Consider the following 22,891-nt stretch of genomic DNA (forward strand, 5'->3'; position numbering starts at 1 on the left):
GTCGGGGGTCACGCGCGGCGCTGCCGCGGGGTGAGGGCGTCCCGCGGGCGCGGGCCTCCGGGCCCATGGAGGGCTCCGGCGACGAGGAGGCGGGGGCCGGCGGGCCGCTGCAGCAGCTGGTGAAGCGTCAGCGCAAGGAGAAGCGGGAGCTCCAGGGTGAGGGGCGCCGCGGCCGGCGAAGGGCGGGCGGGGGAGAAGGCTCGGGAGCGGCGCGGGGGGAGCGACTCCCCCCGCCTCGCCGGGGGAAGGTGGCGGGGAGGCGTGAGGCGGGCTCGGCGTCCCGCTCGCAGCCCGCCTCTGCGGGACGCTCCGCGGAAGCGAAGTTGGAAGCCCCAGGCGGCAGCGGGGGAAGCTCGGAGCGGGCGGACGCGTTCACCACGGCAGGGCTGTGGAAAAGGAGGGAGCAGCCCTTGCACCGCCTGCGCAAGGGGGAGAGGACGTCGGCAGTGAAGACGTTGCGCCTTGGCAGAGGTGTCAAAGCCATGCTTCGCTGCTAGGCGTGGTTCTTGTCATGCAGGCGGTCCTCTGAGTTCGCCTGGCTGTCATCGTGGGAGCCTAACAATGCTTGAGAGCTGTAACGTAGTGCTAGACCGTTAACATTATGTCAACGTTTTTCTACCGTGCTTTTAAGTTGAAGGAGGTGTGTTTTTGTAAGGCATTTTAGATTGAAGAGCCTGCATTAGGGTCCTTGCTTCGTCCAAAGTGCAGTTGATTTGGAACTTTAACGTTCTGCCCAGCCACAGTCAGGTATCTGTAGTAGAAGAGCTCTGTGGTCTTACAGTGCTACATTTGAACTGATCATGAGCCACATTTTACCTATCCTATTACAGTAGATTAATATCATTAAGTAGTTCTGTTAGCTGGATTCTGTTGAGTTTGATAGTTGATTATAACCTTTTTGTTAAGCCTTTCTCATTGCTGGTGTATTGATACGGCCTTTTTCTTGTTTGACTTTTTTGGTATGTAAAGAAATAGGCCCATCTGCAGCCTTTTATCAGTTAGAGGGTTAAAGAAGAGGGCAGACACTGTTGGGCTGCATGCTGCCATTAAATCTATAGGAATTTACTCTTTTGAGATGCCTTTTTCTCCCTCAAATTTGGTTGAAATTGAAAAGAGGGGTAGGAATCAAGCGTTGTGGTTAGGTGGCTTGAGCACATGGCACATTGATTGGGAGAGGCTGAGGAACAGAGGGTTCTTCCACCTAGAGAAGGTGGTAAGAGGGTATCTAATTGCAGTCCTCCACTACCTAAAGGTGGGAGGGGTATACAGAAGAGAGAGCCCCAGTCTTTCCAGTTAGGAGAGTCAGGTGATGTGTAGGCACACATTTTCCTACTTGAAAAATACATTCCTGATAAGTGCAATGACTAACTGTGTGACAGATAGCAAAACAGTTGTTTGTAAAAATTAACACAAAGTGTGTCTCAGCCTCTGAAAATCCAGCATCTCCTCCAATTGATGGTCTTTGTCTCCACCACCTCCCATATACTCTCCTTGTACACTTGCATGTGCATCTTAGGTCCTGGATTTTCTTCTCTCCCATTACGTTAATTTTTGTGAAGAGCTTTTTTGTCTGTCAAACTTGGCTGATTCATCTGTGAGGCTGAATGCTTAACATAAATCTTTCAGTGTGAGTGTTCTTGCCTGCCTCCTCTTGAAAAGTTTCATTATCATAGCCATTATCTTCAGCTCAATTGTGTCAGTCAAGGATGAAGGACGGGGGAATGTACAGGCGATGAATAGCAGGCAGGGTGTTAAATAATTGGTGCTGTAACTCTAAAACAGTGAATACAGAAGTGATGAGATCTAGCAAGGACTGTTCATGTAGAGCACAGGCTGTGAAAGCTATGTTTGTTCAGCCTGGACAAGAAGAGAATACTGTGGGAGATCTGGTTGTAGTTTCCACTGTGTGATGGATGGAGCCAGACTCTTCAAAGTAAAGTGTAGAGAATGGACTAGAGAAAATGATTGAAAGTGGTAACAAGAAAAATCCTCATGGGAAGAAAAAGGGAAAATATTTTCATAACAAGAATGGTTAAGCATTGGAAAAAACCTGCCCAGAAATGTTGCAGAATGTCCATCCCTGGAGACTTTGCACAGTCATCTAAATGAATTCCAGATCAATGTGAATTAGTGTAAGCTGATGTAACTTTGAATTTCAGCTCCACTTAGAGGAGGAGGTTGAACTAGATGACCTCTGAACATCCTTTCTCACCAAACTATTTATGATTTGAGAAACAGAGCCTAAAAGTATTTATGGAACTTAAGCAAGTTGAAGATTTTTTCCGTCATGAATACCCATTTTGCTTTTAGAAACTTTATTTTAAGGACAGGTAAACTCTGTTTTTACTTTAATTTGCTGCTTGTGTGATCAAAAATTTACACACCTTTCCTGTGACAGGATTTGAGATCTCAGTGCCCACATAATCTTTTTGTAGGTAACAGGCTGAGGTCTGCTGTGTTGATGAAGTTTGAAAGTATTTATAATAGTAACCGGGCACAAGTTTTTATCTTCAGATATAATGTTTTCATCTTTTAAGAAGAATATTGCTGCTTTAAAATGTGTTGATCGTAACAGGCAGTCTCATAGCTAAACTGTTAAAGCATACTAATATGCTGATATTTGTAGTTTTCTTTTCCTGTATGACTTGCAGTTCTCTTCTGCAATGTCTGTGGAGTATGTATATTTAGAGGTAATGTTTTATTTCACTACTTCTCTAACAGCAAAAATTCAAGGCATGAAAAATGCTGTTCCCAAGAATGATAAAAAGAGACGAAAACAGCTGGCTGATGAAGTTGCCAAACTAGAGGCAGAACTTGAACAGAAGCACAAAGAGGAGTTAAAGGAGATGAAGGAAGCTTCACCTGAGCAGAATAAGGTAGGTGCCTTAACTTCAGCTGAAGTCGTACAGATATGATTTGTGTTAGGGCTTCTTTAACTTTTAAAAATTATAATGAAGTAACACTTTAAAGTATTTCTCCTTTTCCTTGTAGTATTAGTAACTCTTTCAATTTTTTGAAAGATTCAGCTATTATGGTGGGTGGGCATTGCCAGAAGGGGCATTTAACAGTGGGGTTTTTTGTTGTTGTTGAGCAGTATTTGGTTTTGCTCTTAAGTCTCAGTCATCTTATGGGGTGTTTTTTCAAGTTCCTGTTACATTGTCACTCTAATTATCAACTTATGTAGACTACCAGAGTATTGTTGGCCTTCAACAGGCATTTGTCTGATGCAGTGTGTTTTGTCTTGCAAGTCTATCAACAATGTAACTGACCTTTTTGTAAGAAGACACTTTCTGTGATGATGATAATTGTCTTCTTAAATGCTGCTGTTCTGCCATGTTGGCAACACGGCTACATACTTAAATGCTTCCAGTTTGCTGTTTGATGGCAAACCACTTAGTTTTTAACAGAGGCTTAGCACTATTCAAATTTAGCTGCAGGAAATATGACCACCTGAGTAAAGTAAATACTTGACTGACATAGAAAAATTCACCTATGTTTTAGCACTTTATTAATAAGTAGAGTGGTGGAAACTCCTCTCATAGTGAATTTACAACCTGTGGACTTAATTCTGTATATCCAGTACTGAGAAGAACTCTATTTGTATCATGTGCCTGAGTTTAAGGACCATTTGTGCAAGTAGACCTGTTCATATATAGAAATAGAGCTTGTGGCTAAATTGGTGCAATACAGTTATCTGTGAATGATGCTAATGCTTCATGCTCATACATCTCCTTAAGTGTTTCCCTGACAGTGTGTGTCTTTTGGCTGTTTAAGTCTTGTAAAGAAACAAACAAAAAGCTGTCTGCCTGATGCTTTCTGGACTAGGTGTTTTCTGATTAGTGACCTAACAAAGAGTTAAGCAGAATGTACTTTTGTTTGAAAATGAGAGTGCAAACAGTTCTGAATGACTTTTAGGGAAACAGACTTGATTGAGAAGTATCTGCTGAGAATCCTTGTGAAAAAATGGTTTTTCCCATTGTGAAAGTTATGACCCTATAACAACCTGGAGTAGTTTTTGATCAGATGATTAAGTAGATGCATAAACATTAAACATAATGCTTCTGTTTACCTGTATCTTAGATTAGTTTAAAGAGTTTGTTTTATTTTGCTAGATGAGCTGTGAAAACATTACCATAGAGGACCTTTCAAGCTAAAATCCTTGCCCTGGACATAGTTTGCCTGAGAGGATTTTGTTTTGAGATGTATGGTTTCTTTCACTTTTCAACCTTTTTATTCGTATTGAAACATGTCCATGCTTCCAAAGGGTGACATCCAGTTCATACTGTTACAGGGTTAGCTTTGTCATTTTTCTTGGAAAATGTCAGCTCCCCCTCTTTTCCAACTGCTGTGTTGTGCTTTGGTGTGGAAGGTGGAGTCTTCTCCTGCATTAATTGGCACAGAACTTGGTAATTGCTGTTTGGGTATTTCAGTCGATTGATGTGATAAGGAAAACTTTCCCTTTCAGCCAGTAAGCAGTGTTCACAGTTCAGTGTGGAAGCTTGTAAGAGATTAAATTTGAGATGTGCAATTCATAACTGTCTCTTTATTGAGACTACAGAAAAAGTAATAAAATGCATGACAGTGGCTTGAGATGCAACATGCTTTACTTTTGGCTTTGATGGGTTCTGTGCTCTGCACAGGTCTTTGTGATTAAACTTCATAAATATACCCTGGAATTACCTAGGAACAGAACTCAAAACTGTTTCAGGAGATGCACATCTCAGTTACCATTATACTAATAAGAAGACTTAACTTTTTTTTTTCTTTTTAGACAGATTCTATAGCTGATGGAGTTGCAAATTTAGAGCTTGAAGGAGCAGAGCAACAGATTCAGCATCCTCGAATATCAAAAGCACAGAAGAGGCGGGTATGACTTAACATTTAAAAATTTTACAGATATTTGATTGAAGTTATATTCAGTTAAACTTAACTGTAATAATCAAAGTTAAACAATTTTGCAGGGGACATTACCTGGCTAATTCAGTATTGATGCTGTACCTACTGGGTGCCTTGAAAATCTGTAAAGCTGCTACCTAGAGATATGTAAGCATTCTCTAAATAGCTGTTTGTTTTTACCCTCAGCCATGAGCTGGGAAATCAGAATAGGTCAGGAGATGGGAGCCAGAAGAAAAATTATATAAAGCAAATTATTTTAAAAGAACTTCACTAAAAACGTTAATAAAGAAGTAATTGAATTAAAATAATGTAAAATATTACATGGAAAATATGCTGGTAGTAGAACTGTACACATTTAACAAAAGAACATTAATACTGAAATTCTTGTAAATTTTTGAGTTGTTAAGAAACACTACCTGGTGTCCCGGCCATTAGGGTTGCTAAGCTTCTGCTTAAGTCTTGTTAAGCTTCAGACTGCGATGGATTAACATTGTACCTGCATGAATGTTGGTTCAGGGCCAGAGGAGCGGTGCTTTATTGCAGAGTCCATCCCCTGTTACATGATCGTTATTGCAGAGCTGCCTTGTAACAAACATGATAAAAGGATGTTCTTAATTCATGGCACCATGTCTAGGTACACTAGAAACTGTGTAGTCTAGTTTTCCTATATTGTGGTCACCTAAACCAGTCTGGTCTTGATTTGTGGTGAATTCTAAGTGTGAAAGTGAAAAGATCATTCTCTGTACTGCTTCCTTTTATATTTCCTCATTTACTTTGACTCTTACTCCCTTATTAACTTAAGCGTAAACTTACAAAGCAGTCTATGAAAGTAATTTTTAAGTTATGTATTATTAAATCCCCTGTAGTTCCCTCTGTATGCATTCTTATCTGTTCTTTAGGTTAGGAGCAGTCTTTTATGATGTATAGTACCTAGTTTCATGACATGAGTGCCATTATGCAATCATATGCGTAAGTGGTAGATCCCACACTTATTACGAAAGAGCAGTATTTTCTGTTTAATTAGAATTCCCATACTTGAGTTGTTTGCCAGTGGTGAAATAGGTGATCTTGAAGAAACCACTACTATTAATAGCCTTTGTACATGTGTTGGAAAGTGTTATTTTGCATGTTGGTAGAATTAAGATTTCTCCTGTCACTTAATTTCGTGTGTGTTGTCAGAGGCAGTTAAGATATATTGGTCACTTACATTTGCTAAAGTTTGTGTTTAGGAGGTCTCTAAGATTCAGTAGTACTGATTCTGGAGAACATTCCACAGATACGAATGTAACAACAGAAGAAAACATTTGAAGAGTTAGAAGCAAGCACTAAGCCAAGAACTGTACAGGCATCTTATAAATTTTAACATTTGATGTACTTTTGATGTGGTTTTAATCTAAGGAAAAAAAAGCTGCCTTGGAGAAGGAAAGAGAAGAAAGGATAGCTGAAGCTGAGATAGAAAATCTAACGGGTGCTAGACATCTTGAAAGTCAGAAACTTGCCTCCGTCTTGGCAGCAAGGCACTTAGAGATTAAACAGATCCCTTCAGATGGACATTGCATGTACAGAGCTATTGAAGATCAGCTCAAGGATCGACAAAACTCCTGGACTGTTGCAACTCTGAGGAACCAAACAGCAAAGTATATGCAAAGTCACTTTGATGACTTCCTGCCATTTCTTACAAACCCTAGTACTGGAGACATGTATAGCAGAGGTAAGACTTGTGGCATAAGAGATTTTAAAAAGTGTTATAACTATTTCTGATAATTATCGATCTCAGGTACAGCTGAATTGGGACTAATCTGTTACGGTGTTTGTTCCTGAACTCTATTACTTTGTTGGTTTGGCTGTGTTCTGTGGAACACAGAATTATGATCTGCTGTGAAACTTGGTACACCTAAATCTTTGTAATTTATCTTTTTTTAAATATTTTTCTTTTTTTAAATAATCTAGCAAACATTATTCCCCATTTAAAAAAAAATCAGAACTTGCTGGTTACTAGATGGTAAGAATGTTCTGGGATGTGATTTAAATTGTATTATAAACAGATTGTCTACCAGGTTAGGGATGATTTTTTGTCACCTTTATGTTGGTGTTTTCAATTTACATAGGAAAGCTGTTAAAAATGAGTGTGAAATTCATGCAAATTATTTTATAATGGTATGCATAGATGCTTCTTCTTATTCTGCAATTTATTTTCACTGTTTATGCTAGGTCTTTTGGAGCCCTTTCTTATAAACAGATTAAAAAAATATAAAGGCATTTAGTGTGGAGCAATGGTGTAGGCTGAGTAAATGCAGTTAAATGGAATTTATGTACTTCTTATTTAAGCAATACATGGTTTATTAATTTCTTACTGTGTGTCTGGAACACCATGGAAATGACTTTATACTTTTTTTTTTTTAACTTACTGTTACATTCATTTAATAGTTATTGCTGTGGATTTCATTTGGTCACTGGAAGCTGTTGTGAAGTAGGAGGCATCTTTCCCTTGTTGACTGAGATAATTGTCACAGGATAAATGTGCCCCAAGAGAAGACTGAATGAAGTTCTGCAGAGCAGCAGGGAGTTGTGGTTTTCTTATGTCCCTTAAATCTGCTATAAGGCAAATGTATGAAAAACAGTTCTGAGCAGTCTTCAGAAAATATGTTCTTTCTTTATCAGAAGCTATTCATGAGGTTCAGAAGGCTGAAAGGTTGTAATTTATGTATTTGAAAGCTTGGTTTCTGTAGAATATGATCTGCAAAAGGTTTATTTAGCTATTAAAGGAACTGTTGGGAATAAATACTTCAGAGGTTAAAAACAAGACAGGTAATTTGTAAATAAATAAAAACGCGAACAACAGTTGAACCACATAAAGTTACAAGACTTTAAAAACATATCTGACACCTAACTAACCTAAGAAGTAAGCACACTATTTGCTCTTGCATTATTTTCTAGAGTCTCAAAACAACACCCTCTGGAACTTAACAGGAAGAAAACTCTATGCAATTTCATACTTGTTGTTAACGGTTCTCTACATAAAATGTTTAAAATATAAACCTGTACTTCTTTTTATTGCCAAACTTGGTTTTATTGCTTTCTTCAGTCTTAATTTTTCTTTCTAAAACAGTTACAGGGTTTTTTTGGGGCCTCTGGTGTTTTCCTTTCCTTCTCTTCAGTGAGCATCCATATTTTCCTGTATAATGTGTTTAGACTTTTCAGGTTCTAGTTCTTCATTTTACAATCAGTATTTTTCCTCAGTTGCTTGTTCTCAAATAAGAGAAGTACTAAAAGTTGTCTTTTCTTTCCCTGCAGAGGAATTTGAAAAATACTGTGATGATATAGCAAATACAGCTGCATGGGGTGGTCAGCTGGAAGTAAGTATTGTACTGATAATTTTTATTTGTGAAATTCTGAAGTGGGTGAATATGCCTTCAGAAAAGAGCCTCTTAAGAAAGACTGTCTGAAGGCATACATAGTTATAAATAGTTTATCAAGAACTTTCTCCTGTGCTTATAAATTGTTTTCCCAAATTAGCAGCTTTTCTGATTGTGTGCTGCTGTTCTCATGTATTTGATGATATTCAAGTTAATGAATTCAGTAGTTCTAAATATCATTAGAAAGAGTGACAGTATGAGTGAGGGAAGATTTTTCTAAGGAGAAAGCATTTTATTATGCAGATTTACCTTGTAGCAGAGCTGACTAGAGAGGAGCAATGTTAGATTTTTGTAACGTAAACCAGAATCTGAGCTTGATAAAATACATATTTATTTTAGTCTTATTTATTGTTTTATGAAAGAGTAGTTACCAAATTACTGAAGCTAGCTCAATGTTACCTGTGTTGTGTCATCCAAACAATGCTTAATTTAAAGCCACCTGTTTTCAATTAAAGTTTAAAAGGTTAAAATAATTTTGCTTATTTTAATAAAGTTTGTTTTCTAACAATATTTGAAATGTTATGCCTGAACTCATGTCTGCTAAAACTAAATGACATGTCTTACTCTTTCCTCCCTACATTGGATTTAATCCAATTATTGAATTGGTTTTATGCCTTAAAGCTAAGGGCTTTGTCGCACATTTTGCAAACACCTATTGAAGTAGTGCAAATGGATTCCCCTCCTATTATTGTTGGTGAAGAATATTCAGGCAAACCAATAATACTTGTGTAAGTATGTAATTTTATCCCTTCTTAAAATTAGTGCACTTATTTCTATAGCAGAGGGCTTGCCTGCTCTTTTATTTTCCGTTATGTATCTGATGATGAAACACTGCTTGAATAATGATCTTGCAGGTCAGAAATGATGTTTGTGATTGACACACTTAGTTTAAAGATATTGTAATCAGAGTTAACAATCAATCTGAAGTGTGATTCAGTCACTGCTTTGTAGAATGCTACAAGGTCGTTTTACCTGTTATATCAATTTCACTATTATTTTGTAATTATCTAAGATGCAGCAGGAGACTTTTTTCTCTTCAAAGTTTATGTCAATCTGTGCCTGGAAGTCACCAGAATTAAAAACTGTCTTTATTAATACTCCGCTGTTTAATGATCCTATATATTATCTGTGCTAAAACTTGCATTTATTTAAGCTCTTTTCCAGTGCTGTTAATGTTTGGCATGACACATACTTTATGTTAAACTGAACACTAATTCTGTATCTCTTTTTTTCTTTTTAGGTATATGAGACATGCTTATGGATTAGGAGAACATTACAATTCTGTAAAACTTCTAACAGACACTGCTACAGAAAACAGCAGCTAGCACACAAAAGTCATAAATCCACATGGGTAATAGTTGCATTGTGATATGTTGGGCTCTAGACAATTCCCAGAAAGATTGGAAAGTAAGACTAAATGGAATGGACTAAAAATGAAAAAAAAAAAAAAGAAAAAGACATATGAGCTTTGAACAGAAATCAGAAATAGCTCTTGATTTAAAACCAAACCAAAACCACACAACGGTATTTTGAACTGGATATGAATCATGTTTAGAAGATCTTCTCTAAAATGGTGGTTGTGTAGATCAGATTTTTTTTTTTTTTAAATAGAGCTTCATCCCATGCTGCAGTGAAAATACTGAGTAGTAAATGTTTTGTTAATCTGCATCTCTGCTGAAGAATTAAGGTTACCTGAAGGTTCCTGTTACGTTATTTCTGGCATATTTTGATGATCATGGAAGAGTTAAGGCATTTAGAAGAGTTGATTTTATTTTGATTGATGGAATATGCTCCACAGTGTTTCTTTAGTTCTATCAGGATCTAGCTTTAATGCTGTAGTAGGGATCCCCTTCTTTATTTGGGCAGAGAAGAGCTGGAGGCAAATCTAGTAGTAGAATATCCTGCTTGACTGAAGGAATTGCACAGTCTTTTTATTTTAAAGACTTTCATCTAAGATTTTACCAAAGTTTGAGGACTTCACTACTTTTTTTTTTCAGTTGACAGTAGGAACTGAACACTTGATGCTGTTCCTAGTACTGAATCTGTAAGAAGAGTATTGTTGTTTATGACTATACATCATAACATTGATGCAAGTTAACTGTGCTGTTCATCCTTCGTAGTCTCTCATCTGTGTATTTTGATGATACAATAATCTTACAAACAAAGCTCCTCAGTGTTCTCACTTCACGTAGTGAAACTCATCTGGACTCATAGTTTCTGGATCTGCTGATCTAAGAACTTAGTGATCTAAAGTGTGATGTTTTATAATGCTTAAAACAGCTGGTTGCATATAGATGTAAAAATGACCACTTTGGGTTTTGTCAGTAACTTCAGAGGTGATCTGCAGAAGAGTTAAGTTTCTTTTAATTGCTCCTTATGATGCACAGAGACTTGAAAGGTGGGTTTTTCAAAATGGCTTGACTTTTTACATTAGAAATGTAGATTTTTGTCTTTAAGTCACTGTGAATGCGACTCCAAAATTAGCAGCATACTGAAACCAAAGTTGTAATGCAATTGGTTTTTAACAGTAGAAGTGATTATTTTTTTTTTAAGCCTCAGTCAATAACATGATAATTGTTTGTATTTTAGTGCTGATGAGTTGGCTTGGAGAAAATTTAAACACCTTTGCCCTGATTTGAGGATTATGAGCTAACAAGTGCACATCTTGTAGTCCTTCAGTAAAGCTAGTCAGCGGATTCATGTTCCTGAGACTTACAAATGAGAGAGGCTTACTTAAAAAGGAGATAAGCTCACTTTATGGATCAGATTATGTCTGATTTAAAGCACTTGGAGAGAGAGAGGGAGGGGGGAAAAAATCATTCAATCATAGCAGGGGGTTTTGGACAAGCAGAACTTAAATTATGACTTCTTTAGACTGGTGCCTGCCAGGAAAACAAAGTATTAACCAGACCAGGAGTTTTTACGTCCTTATTTATCTGATACAGTATAGCAAATATAGCTGTTCTTATAGCAACTGGTTTACTGTAGAATTTGGTTTACTACCTTGATTGTATAAAATGATGTTTTTAATTTCAAACCAAAAATCAGATACAATGGTATGGGAAAAGTGTCTCTATTCATAATACCACTGAATTTCACTAAAAATAATAACCAGAAAAACTCCATATTGCTTAGAATTGGTGTGATATGAAATGCACATGCTGCTTTTTGTAGATACCCTGTGAAAAAAGCTCTTTGGTTTACTGGGTTTTCATTCTTGTCTGATTAACTGACAGAGAAAAGATGCCAGAATGGTGGAATGCCTGTACCAACAGTTTGTCCTGTTGAAGATGTTTACAATTTATATAAAGTGAAATAATGTTTTGTGAGTGAAAGATCATTGCTCATGCTGTAAGGAACTTGCCAAAAAGTAATAAATTGGTTTATTTGTGGCAAATTTTGTTGTGGTCACTTTTAATTTTGTTCACTTCTTAATTCCTAGTAAGTTTACTCATTTCATTTTTATGATTTTTTAGGGTCCTGCTGTAGTATGAATGCTCCAATGACCGACTGTTCCTATGCAAGCAGTCAAGGCTTTAATCTTTATGAAATGAAGGTTGTTTCTAAATGAATTTTTATCCTCAGCATACTAGTGGTTAAATTGAACTGTTCTGAAAAGCTGTATTTGAAAGAATGATCGTAAGAATGATCAGGTGGAACTGAGAGGTTTCTTTGTCAGATGACATTTTCTTTGCAAAATAGCACTGGTTGATGTATTTAAGTAGCTTCTTCTGCTTATAGCTGCAATGCACTGACATCAGTTTCTTTAGACCCTCGCTCTTTTAAGGGCTGTTAGGTAGGTCTTTTGCATGATTAATTGAGGTTAGTTTCCCGTAGGAACACTCATGCGAAAGGGAGGGAAGCTCTCTGGTGGTCTGCAATAAATGGTGTACGATATTCTTAAAGGGAAGAAGGGTTTGCTGTTGGAATCACGGGTACAGAGGCAGGCCCTGAACTCCTGGAGGCGGGGTCAGGGGGCGCTCAGCTGTTGCCACGGTAACAAGCGGCGGCGGCGCCGGCGGAGCCTGAGCGGCAGCCGCCGGCCTGGGCCGGGCCTGGGCTGGGCGCGGCGGGTCGGGGTGCTGGGGCGGCCGGCCTGGCCTCGCCTCGCAGCCACGCCGGCCTTTACTGTCCGTCCCCTTCACTTGGTCTGCTCCTGGCCTCTGCTCTGCCCCGCGTCCCCGTAGGGTGGGCTGCGGCCAGCGCCAGAAAGTGGGTGGGAGGTGGGTGGCAGCGGGAGGGAGCACAGGCCTGTCCTAAATTATTTAAATATTCCACGACTTTAAGGATTTTTTTTTTTTAAGAGATGCAATATAAAATGCAATGAAGCAGCGATTGTTTCTTGTGTGCATGTGTACAATTCTCATAACGTGTTGTGTTTGCATGTATTAAAATATTACACCAAAGCTAAAACACCGTGAAGAAGGGAATTTGTATCACAAGCACTTGCCTCCAGGCATAATTGTCACTAGAGACACTTTTTACTTCCTGTCTATGCTCTGTCCTTCCCTCTCCTCTTTTTAACAGGCAGCTCAACGGGAGCTGTGACAGGCCCCAGGATAAAAACAAGGCTGAAATTGGGTCTATGCAGAGCACATGGCCTTAGCTCCCACTCTGTCTCAAGGAGAAAAGGTGCTGGCAGCGGGGTGACTGGGCAGATCGATGCTGTGGGATGGTGTGCCCCCCCTCTGGTGTGCTATGCTTGAGTGTAATACTGTTATGAATTACAGAAGTGAGAATCATCATAGCTAAATGCTCTAGCAGCAGATGGGGTTGGGGCACTGCCTGTTGTGGTTGCTACTGGGGCTATGGGTTTTGCCCAACTTTCCAGCCTTCCTTCTCCACCAGTGCTGGTTGCCTTGCAGTTTATGAAGTCACTGATGTGACAGCTGAGTAAGCGGAGCTAGGCAGCGTTTCTTTCCTAGGTGACATGGGTGGTTGCAGTGCAGACAAACTGTGGTGTATCAAACGTACATAGGGAGGTCCTGATCAGACATAGTGCATAGGTGTGCTGGATAAGTGGTATCTTCAGGGGTGCAGCAGCCTTCCTGCCAGAGGAGTGAATGCTGAATGCCCCAGAGATAACCTGAAGGCTGTGGTGAGAGTGGACATCCAAATAGGCCATCTGCATTGCCTGGGTAGTCTACAAGACTTCAGTCCATGACAAGTATCCTGTGTTCATTACTTAATCTGTTTAAGTAACTGAGCAGAGTTAAAAATAGGATCTGAAACATGGAATGCATTTTGTGGGCTTTTCTTGGCTCCAGTAAGAACGCTAACCCACCAATTCCTTTGTTTTGAGAGACTAATAAAAGGAGCAGATGGGTTATCATTAATCATTAGAGGCATATGGTATATGTATTTCTGAATACAACTAAAATGCTTAGCAATTGTCTCTGTATGTTATAAACAGGTGTATAATAAAAAGAATTGTTCACACATAAAAATTTTTCATTAACTTTCCAAATAAACTAATGTAATCTCTATGTTCCCAATTAAATAAATACATCAAGGTGTTGATTGAAAAGCTTTATCATCTTTACAAACTAGAAAAATTGGTGTGCATAAGCTTAAATAGTAACAAGATTAAAAAAATATTCCTAGGGAGCTGCATTTTCTGGAAAAGCTCCCTGAACTTCATCAGTCCTGCAAATGTTTTGTCATGATATCTGAAGAGATTAGATACATGAAGAGTCTGAAGATGCTGTGTTGTCCAGAAACAAACTTAAAAGACTTTCCAGGTATGAGTAATGCTGGTTTAATGCTGGTTTATCTTTTTTTAAAGCTTTTTTTTTTCCTTTTGGGGAAAAATGTCTTATGAAAACTTTTGAGCAATATATGTTTTTTGGAAATGATTACATAGGTCATGAAAATGCACTTAATAATTACATTCTGAATTGTATTTGAATTTGAGTAAGCTAAGGATGTGGAGATCTTACATTAATAATTTTTCCTTATATACATATGTATCCTATAAAACTCAAAATATGAATGAAACCTCAGCAGTATAAATGGGCAGTAGTTTGTTGTTACTTCCCAGTAAGGCTTCATTGACTTGTGAAAGAGCAAGGGATGAAAGCATATCTCCTGAAGAACAATTTTTTTCTTAGCTGTATGCAGAATGTTGGAACACAAAAAGCCAAAAGCAGAATAGGAAAAGTTGTTGCGAACTGGGGATACCTGAATGAAATGTACAAAATTATCCAGTTTAAGAACAGTGAGGCAAGAGAGAATACGAATGTGAGAGCTAGAACAGCTATGGGACTAGCCAAGCAGAGAGATGGCAAATTAAACTAGTAGCCTGTTTTCCAGAAATGAAACATGAGCTGCGCAGGTGGGTTGTGTGTTACCCACAGGATCTCTTCCTGTGCTAAAAAATTTTTCTAAAGGGGAACAGAAAGGGAGGTAGGTGTTTGTAGCTTTTACTGCTTTTTCTAGCTCATAACTTAGTAATAGGGAAAATATCAATATACATCTTTGTACAGGTCTTACTTGTGTGTGTATTTACACGTCATGTGCTTCTGAACAATTGCACTGTATAACCAGCAGCCTCAAACATTCAGGATTTGATGAGCTCCCCAAAACAGAGAGCTGATTTGTAGCTTCACTGGCAGACTTCATTGCACCTTCTTCACTGGTTGGTAGAACTGTGGATTACTTCAATGGGTTTTAAAAAATTTAACTTCTTTTAATCTCTGGTAACATATTTATCAGTATTTGGCATACCATGCTTTATGTCACTGATGTAGTATTTGCTGTCTGCTTGATCTGCTGCTTGAATACATTATCCATCCGCTTCAGAACATTTTTTTTTACAATTTTTGCAGACAACTGCAGACTGAGCTGACATGGAGATCTTTGAGAAATCCTACATGGGACAAGAAGCTGGAGAATGTAATGAAAGAATGCTTTAAATCCAACTCAAAAAAACTCTGCTCATTGGTAAAAACAATAATGAAAAGATTCTTAAGGAAAAGAACCCTGCTGATATTCCAAACCTTTACATACTAATTTTTATGTTTTAGTTGTGACAATCAAGTAAAAGTTTGTTTTTAATAGAGAAGAAAACGGGTGTCGCACTCTGATAGTGTACTCAGATTTTGCAGATTCCATTATTTCTAAAACAACGGCAGCTTTCCCTGACCTAACAAGTGATATTCCCCCTCTAGTGGAAGGACATTATGATAAGGGTCTTTTTCTAGTTTAGACTGTTTTAAGCTTCTAACATTTTTAATGAAATATCCTTGATGCTGTGTGTAGGAGTAAGTTGTTCAGTTTTTTTTAATTTAAAAAAGTGTATTTAATTGTGTGGGTCTTGAGGGGGCACAGGGAGGACACAGATTGCTTTCTTGAATTAGGCAATAATTGAACTGAGACATTTGGGCACTGTGTGGGTGTATTGAGAAAACTGTATATGTAAAATCTGTATACCAATATGTATTCTATATTGTAGGATATGTGTTGACTTGTCCCACATGATAACCCCTTTGGAAAAAACTTCTTAGCTAGAGTTTTGGCACTGGAATTGGAAGTCTGTGTACTGTTGCAGATTTAGGCCATCACTGGGGATAAAAGGAAATGTGGAATGGCTTGCATGAGTGGAGCTGGGCATTGGATGGGTACAGGCTCCTTAGGAAGGACAGGCTGGGAAGGTGAGGAGAAGTGGTTTAGCTTAGTGCTCGGCTGTGGGACGGGTGACAGGTCTGTTCATAGCTTATGGGTCAGGATCAGAGGGGTGGCCTACGTGGGGCATGTTGTAGTGGGTGCCTGCTACACATCAATCAACATATTTTTTACTAATTTTACTAACAATGGGGTTTTTTTGCACAGTTTGAGTTCCCTGGACAACTCCAGTGCCTTAATCTAAAAATAAGATAAAGCAGGCTAAATTTGAAAACTACTGCTTAGTAAATACATTTGATGTTTATGAAGTCTCTAATAAGTCCTCTGTATGAAACTCAGTGTCTTTTCCCTGCAAGTTTTATTTATGTATTTTAAGAAGAACACACAAGATAGCCTATTTGTACAACAGGTGAAACCATGTCTCAGTAGAGGCTTTCTTGTATTCTCACACAATGTATGGTAAAGTGATGCATGTAACATCAGAGTTTGTCAGATGCACAAACTAAGGTATTACCTTCAAAGAGTGGGCTTTCCAAAATTGGTAACAAACATAACATGTTTTAAGAGTCTTGAAACAGTCTTTATAAATTTCAATTGCATTGTTATGCAACATTTTCCAGATCAGAGCACTTATAAAAGATAATTTAAAGGACTGTAATCAAATAAGCATTTTAGTAAGGGGAAAAAATACAACCCTGTACTGTGCACTGTGAAAAGAGATGAGAACTGCTGACTGCCATTATAATAGAAGCCAAGTAAACAAGAACAGAATAAAGAGGATATCTGGTAACCGTGTAAGCTTAATTTTTTTAGCATACTTTCTTATGCATAATTATTCATAAGATGCATAAACAAAGTAAATTTTGTAGGTTAAAAGTTATTTTAGCTAATTAAAACCATCACCTTAAACAGGAAGGCATAATTAAGATACAATATTAAATAGAAAAGTAATTCCTGAAGTTTCTATAATTAAATTTTAAAAGAACTTGGTGAAGATCTCTAAAGCCATTTGCCCATCTGTCAGAACTTATTCTTTGTTTCTTATAAAGCACTGACACAAGATTTTTTTATTTCATTTACACCAATAGGTTTTAAAAAAAAGTCTGTAACTGACAACAGTACATTAAAAATGATGCAAAATGCACCTTTAGGATTATGAAAAAATGAACCTCCATTCAGTTGTCTCCGCATGTTTGCTCTATTCTCCTACTAATCAGGTGAGGGAACATCATCAAAAAATATCACAGAAGTACACCAATAAAAAAGATAATCTGAAGTTTCTTGAAATGCTCTGTATTATTGAAGAATTCTTTTAAATAGTTGGGTTTGAACGACTTCAGTTGTAGCAAATGGAATATCTGAATTATCTCATTACTAGTCTTCAGGAGACCAATTTATTTCAAAATGCTACTGATAGGTTGTTTCTAAAGCAGTGCATTATTCTTACAGTGTAATTCCCTTCACCTAACATCCTCCCTTTATTTCAACAGCAAAGTTTGCAGCAGTTAATAACTAAGCAGTTTTGCTGCTTCAGTTTACATCAACTGTTCTACAAATTAAAAACCTATTTAAGGACAAAGAAATAAAGACAGATGTTCCATGCAGTATGCAAAGTTAAAGCTCATCTACCTTTGCAAAAATTTAGGGGCACATAGTCCTTTCATGCTTCCAATAAATAATTCTCATATTTTCATCAGACAGCTAATCCTCATTTGCTCTACTAGATTAATCTTGCCACTTGAGTGACAGTTTACTGGAGAGCTAGAAGTTGTCAAGTTCAGCCCATTTAAAACCCAAAAGACAATCAGAATATCTGAGATTAACACATAGAAATGTCTTCTATTTGACTGATTTTAGATGTTCATTAATTTTGTTATCTGTGTGTTTCAGTGCAAATCACAGAGCAGTTTTAATAGCAGACTGTCTCAGCAGTGAAACATGTCTTGCGTCCCATTTTTCAAATTAAAGTTGACTATTTATTAAAGCACTGTACAAATTAATTACGTATTGTCAGTAAATCTTAACTGAAGAGCCTTAAAAATTATAGAAGCAACCTCGCTTCTCATTTTGCATTTAGTACATCTCACAAACATTTGCTTTTGAAATATAGAAGCCTGGGAAGAGATAACACATGACTATACCAAGTAACTCAAATTATATATTAAATTATGAAACTATGATTCTGCATGTCACTTATCTGCCCATGGACATATAAAAATAAATAGACATATTCTTAAAAAAAATCTATTCCACATATTTGGTACTTCTTTTTTTTTTCCAGTTTATTTTCTAAATTACAACAATAGTTAAGCGAATTTCTGGAGTCAGTGCTGAACGTATTACTGGCACACAAAGCACATGACATTCTGTTCATTCCATTAATGGCTTCAAGGATAGTTTAACCAAGTATTTGAAGGTCTGTACACCAAGAGTAGAGATAGGTATTAAATATCCTTTACTTTTTATCTCTTAAGTATAATAATCTGTTTTTAAAATAGCGTAAATCAAAGCCCAAGGTGATGGAACATGGGGTTGGAATATGGGTCTCAAAGTTGGGCAAAAAAATTCTTGACAAGGTTATCAGTGACCTCAATAGCATACGTTGTTATAAAACCCAGCAAGTACCTTCCAAGAGTTGGTTTACAAAACGTCAAATTTTGATCATGCTTTTCCAAAATGCAGTACAAAACAGATGAGTAAGTATGAAGCACAATTTTTGTATAATATTTTAGTTTTGAAGGGATCTCTGGTGGTCCTCCAGACTGACATCCAGCTCAGAGCAGCACTAACTTCAGATAGATCAGCTTATTCTGTCTTTCACTTTATGGGCGCTCTCCTTCTGTCTGTGGAAAAGGGGAGGAAAGGCTACTGAAAATGCTTGTTCTGTGTGTTTGCTTCAGGCTGCAGGTCCCTTGTTCCTGTGGCCATGCTAGTCAAATGGACCACATTTCTCAGAAATTATTTAGCTGAGGATTTCCTCAGTTAGAGGTGAGTTTTACAGCTTCTTCAGGTTCAGCCTCCAAGGCGAGGGAGACATTTGTTTGGGGTTTTTTGCTCACTTGGTCTTTGATTGATAGAGCCAGCTGACAGACTAGAACAGCTTTAAAGGTATTTCTGGTTATTCAGCCTATTTACAATGCTGGTGTGTTGCATTCAATAGGATTAACTCACCTGTTGTTTATTCCTTTAGACAAGTCTATTCCATTCTTATCCTTAGCCATGCATTTCTCATATGAGCTATCATACTTCGGGCTTTTCAGATAAATAGTCTTATTGGAAAATAGCTGAACCATTGCAATGATGGGGATATAATCTCTTCTGGGGCTGGGGACTGTTGATGTTGTTATTGAAGAGTTACACCCGTTTGACCTCAGTCCTTGCTTGAGACTTCCAGAGCTCCAACCTGTATACCGTGGTGGTTGTGAACACATCCCATGCAAAGAGGTCGTCTTACCACATTTGGGCAGACAGTGAGCACCCTTCATTTTCCACTTGAATTTCAGTTTGTTAATTTTAATTTGTATTTCCAATGATCTTTTTATGATTGCACATCCGTCCAATTTAACAGCTGCTACGCATCTCATTAAAGCATTTTCTACTTCTTGCACCTCATTAAATGAAGGTTATATAAGACTTTGTCACACAGCATTAGCTGTCTCACTCGGTGGATGCCATGTCCTTTTGTAATTCACAACTGAGTCTATCTACGTCATGGAGCACCAGTACCAACAAGTATGGAGTGTTTCTGGCAGACTTTATATGTGGCATCAAATACTTTGTTAGTTGGACATAAACTACACCAATTATTACACAGAAATCACTCATTTCATAAGCCTTTCAGCACTTTTGAAAAGATTTTTCCATCTCAGAGTAGGTAATGATTTCTCTGCACATGCATTTCTTACTGCCTCTGCTGTGACTGCCAGTAAGAGTCCCAACCATATGATGATTTTTTTCAAAATCTGGACTTCATCCATGAGTATCTGGACTCAGGCCAGGGAGCTAATATCAACTAGTTTGTAGTAACAACTCTTGATTGTTACTCATAAAGTACAAAATGAAAAGAAGGACTTGGAAATGGAAGGTCCTAAATTCCATTGCCATCTCCCTCAGCCACCCAGTCCTCGAGACACACTTTCATATATATTTACTTTCTGTAGCACTGATAATCCTAGCTTTTCCCTAGATCCTCTTAAAGTTACAGAGTTTTGGGAGTAAATGATTTGTGTGTTGCATAATGAACTTTCAACCCCATATTAAATGATGTAATGCAGTTAAAGAACTGCTCTTGAAAGAGTCTGAAGTGGATACGCCTCATTCCAAATGTGTGTGACTTAAAGGATCCCATTATGGAAAAATAAATGCAGCTTCATAGCCATAATTACTTTAGCTGACATGTTTAGCTGAGCAGCAATAAAACATACATCATCTTAATATTTATTGTTAATCTTGCCAATGATTTATACCATGCAAGCTAAAATTACCTCACCAGGTTAGATAGAATGAAGTCAGTGAAAAGCAGCTAAACTTGATAATTCAAGCTAGACAAAGTGGCAAGTAGATTTTTTTTACTGCTTAATATATCTTTTTGTAATTTATTTAAGTACTAAAAGACAACATGAAATTCCTTTCTTGTAGCTCTGATTGGTCCTGCTGTGGATGAGTTCAAACAAAATAGATATTTCATAACTGTAAATACACAGAACTTTATTTCATTTGGAGGGCTGCATTGGAATCTGGTAAGATTTTAGGTTAAGAAATACCTCCAGCCTTGAAATTCTTTGATAACTCATGGAAGCAAAGCAACAGACAAGAGCACTTCACTATTTCTTGTTTTTTGTTTTTCTTTTTTTTTTTTTTTTTAAAAATGTTTCTGTCTGTACTGCTTGGGCGAGGACTACTTTGTGTAGGTGTTTTTCTTGCTCTCTTTTCATCTGAGGGAAGTCAGTGTGGTGGTGACAGGAACTGGAAGTCTTGAGAAATCAAATTGTGTATTCATCTACCTTTTCCATTTGAAGATTATTATTTAGATCAAATGTACAGCATTTATACTTATCAGAATGTTTTCAAGTACTTTAGCATAAAATGAGATAATTATATTTCATCAGCCGACAATATCTTTCTTTTCAGTTTGGCCTTCAGGACAGTTTTTGTAGCATCATTGTGCAAGCTGGGCTTATTAGTTTGCTAATTTTTTTAAGCATTCCATAACGGAAATCAGATAAGCAATTTCATTAAAATAATAGCAGCAGTAATTCAGACCTAAAATTTGGAGGAAAGAAGTTCCATATGTTTTTACATTTTTTTTGTCATTGTTTGACATTCTGTAATAACTTGTAGCAATATCTTAGTCTATGGTTTCAAACAGCTACACAGTCACTTAAGTGTGCTAGCACTTACATTCTGTATGCCAGTCACTATAGTAAAAGACAAATCTCTTCAAAACAAAGGCCTGATTTGATAACCTGTTTGCAGTTAGTCTTAGTTTTTGTTATCAGAGTTGTAAATGATGTGTTCTTATGCAAGCCTAATTTTTGTGAGTTGCTGTGAATGAATGGTTGCTCCTTCAATGCTGTCAGGTGCATCTTTGTGCTCGTTATATAGGCCACTGATTTGCTATGGTAGGTAAGGTCATAGAGGTTAAATGGTTTGTAACACAATGAATTGTACAACAGGAAAGATAATTGGGTTACACGTGGATGTGGGATGAGAAATTGAGATGGAATTGAAAATCTCTAGGAAGCATGTGTACTTCAGTATGAGCATACATTTCTATGGAAGTAAATGAATTTTAAAGTGGCCACAGTATTTGGATTTTAAAACTGTTGTTTTGCTAGTTCTGGATGATCCTAGACAAGAGGGCTTAGAGTACTTTTCATTGAAGGACTTAATATTTGGTTGGTTTCTTATACAGCTGTCCAATCAAAGGCCTTACTCTGTTTTGTAATTTATAGGTTTGTAAGGCATTTTTAAGACATCAAATGTGAATGCATTTTGGGTTCCAATGTAGGTGATGGAAATGAAGGTTGAAGGTGGTCAGCACCTTGGAAAACCAAATCTCTTAAGAGTCATTTGAAAGTGGAACTGCTCCCAACCAACAGTAATAGCTGGATTTCACAACAGCCTAAACAACTTCCCAGCTGGATGTTGATTCTGCTCCCATTTCTCTAGACACAGTTAACATTATAAAAAAAGAATGGTAAACCTGAGGATCTGTTTATGGCATCTGTATAGTGCTTACCTTGTTATTACCGGCAAGTCATCCATTTCATGGAGCCTGCAGAATTACAGAATCGTCTCGGTTGGAAGGGATCTCCTGAGATCATCTAGTGTAACCACCTGCTCAGGCAATTGAAATCTCTTGGTATGTTAGCTAAGGATAGAAATGGAGTTAGGTTTTTAAAGATGTTAAACTGAATGTTGAATAGAGAGTTACATTAACAGTATCTTGATTTTTGAAGTGAGCAGTTACTAACCTGCTGGATGCATCTCACAGCTGTACCTTGACAGGGAAGGCAGGACAGATGGCTGCCACAGCCCACTGCCAGGAGTCAGGGTGGTCTTCCTCTGTTGCCACTCTGTCTGTCTGTCCTGTCTCTTTAGCCTTAGGCTGTCCAGGATCAAAACCCCCTCTAGTTATATGGGTAGTCAGTCCCAAGCCATGAAGCCAAGTGACACAGGCTTGCTGGTGTCTGTGTTGCTCTTCGCAGCAGCCTGTTCAGTGCTGTGTGGCACAGCAGTAGGCTTTGGCTCTCTGCTGGACCCTGCATGGTGTATCCATGGCTCTAAGAAACAGCCTATTCTTTGTGCTCTCCTCTCATTTAAAAGTTTCTGAAATAAATTGAGGGCTGTTTGTCCAGCTCACCAGGGCAATGTTTTTATAGGATAGAAGTGAAGGTATGTGTGCATGTTTTAGAGTGCAGCATGAGGATTTTTAGGGGTTTGTGGGGATGGAA

The 22,891-nt window shown here is 37.8% G+C and overlaps 1 protein-coding gene across 3 annotated transcripts; it reads left to right on the forward strand.

Annotated features, from left to right (window-relative positions):
* Positions 1-6: 6 nt before the first annotated feature.
* Positions 7-11,709, forward strand: OTUD6B (OTU deubiquitinase 6B). Of its 3 annotated transcripts, none has more exons than XM_074884302.1 (7): positions 7-156; positions 2,722-2,876; positions 4,772-4,867; positions 6,295-6,607; positions 8,191-8,252; positions 8,934-9,040; positions 9,553-11,709. In XM_074884302.1, the coding sequence occupies exons 1-7, from the start codon at positions 66-68 to the stop codon at positions 9,635-9,637; spliced, it is 909 nt and encodes a 302-aa protein (XP_074740403.1). In that variant the 5' UTR covers positions 7-65; the 3' UTR covers positions 9,638-11,709. The 3 variants fall into 3 exon arrangements, with proteins under 3 accessions (XP_074740403.1, XP_074740423.1, XP_074740412.1); XM_074884311.1 differs by lacking the exon at positions 7-156 and adding an exon at positions 2,282-2,330; XM_074884322.1 differs by lacking the exon at positions 8,934-9,040.
* The last annotated feature ends 11,182 nt before the right edge of the window (positions 11,710-22,891 follow it).

Source organism: Strix uralensis, chromosome 1 (assembly GCF_047716275.1).
Source record: "Strix uralensis isolate ZFMK-TIS-50842 chromosome 1, bStrUra1, whole genome shotgun sequence".
Classification (NCBI taxonomy): Eukaryota; Metazoa; Chordata; class Aves; order Strigiformes; family Strigidae; genus Strix; species Strix uralensis.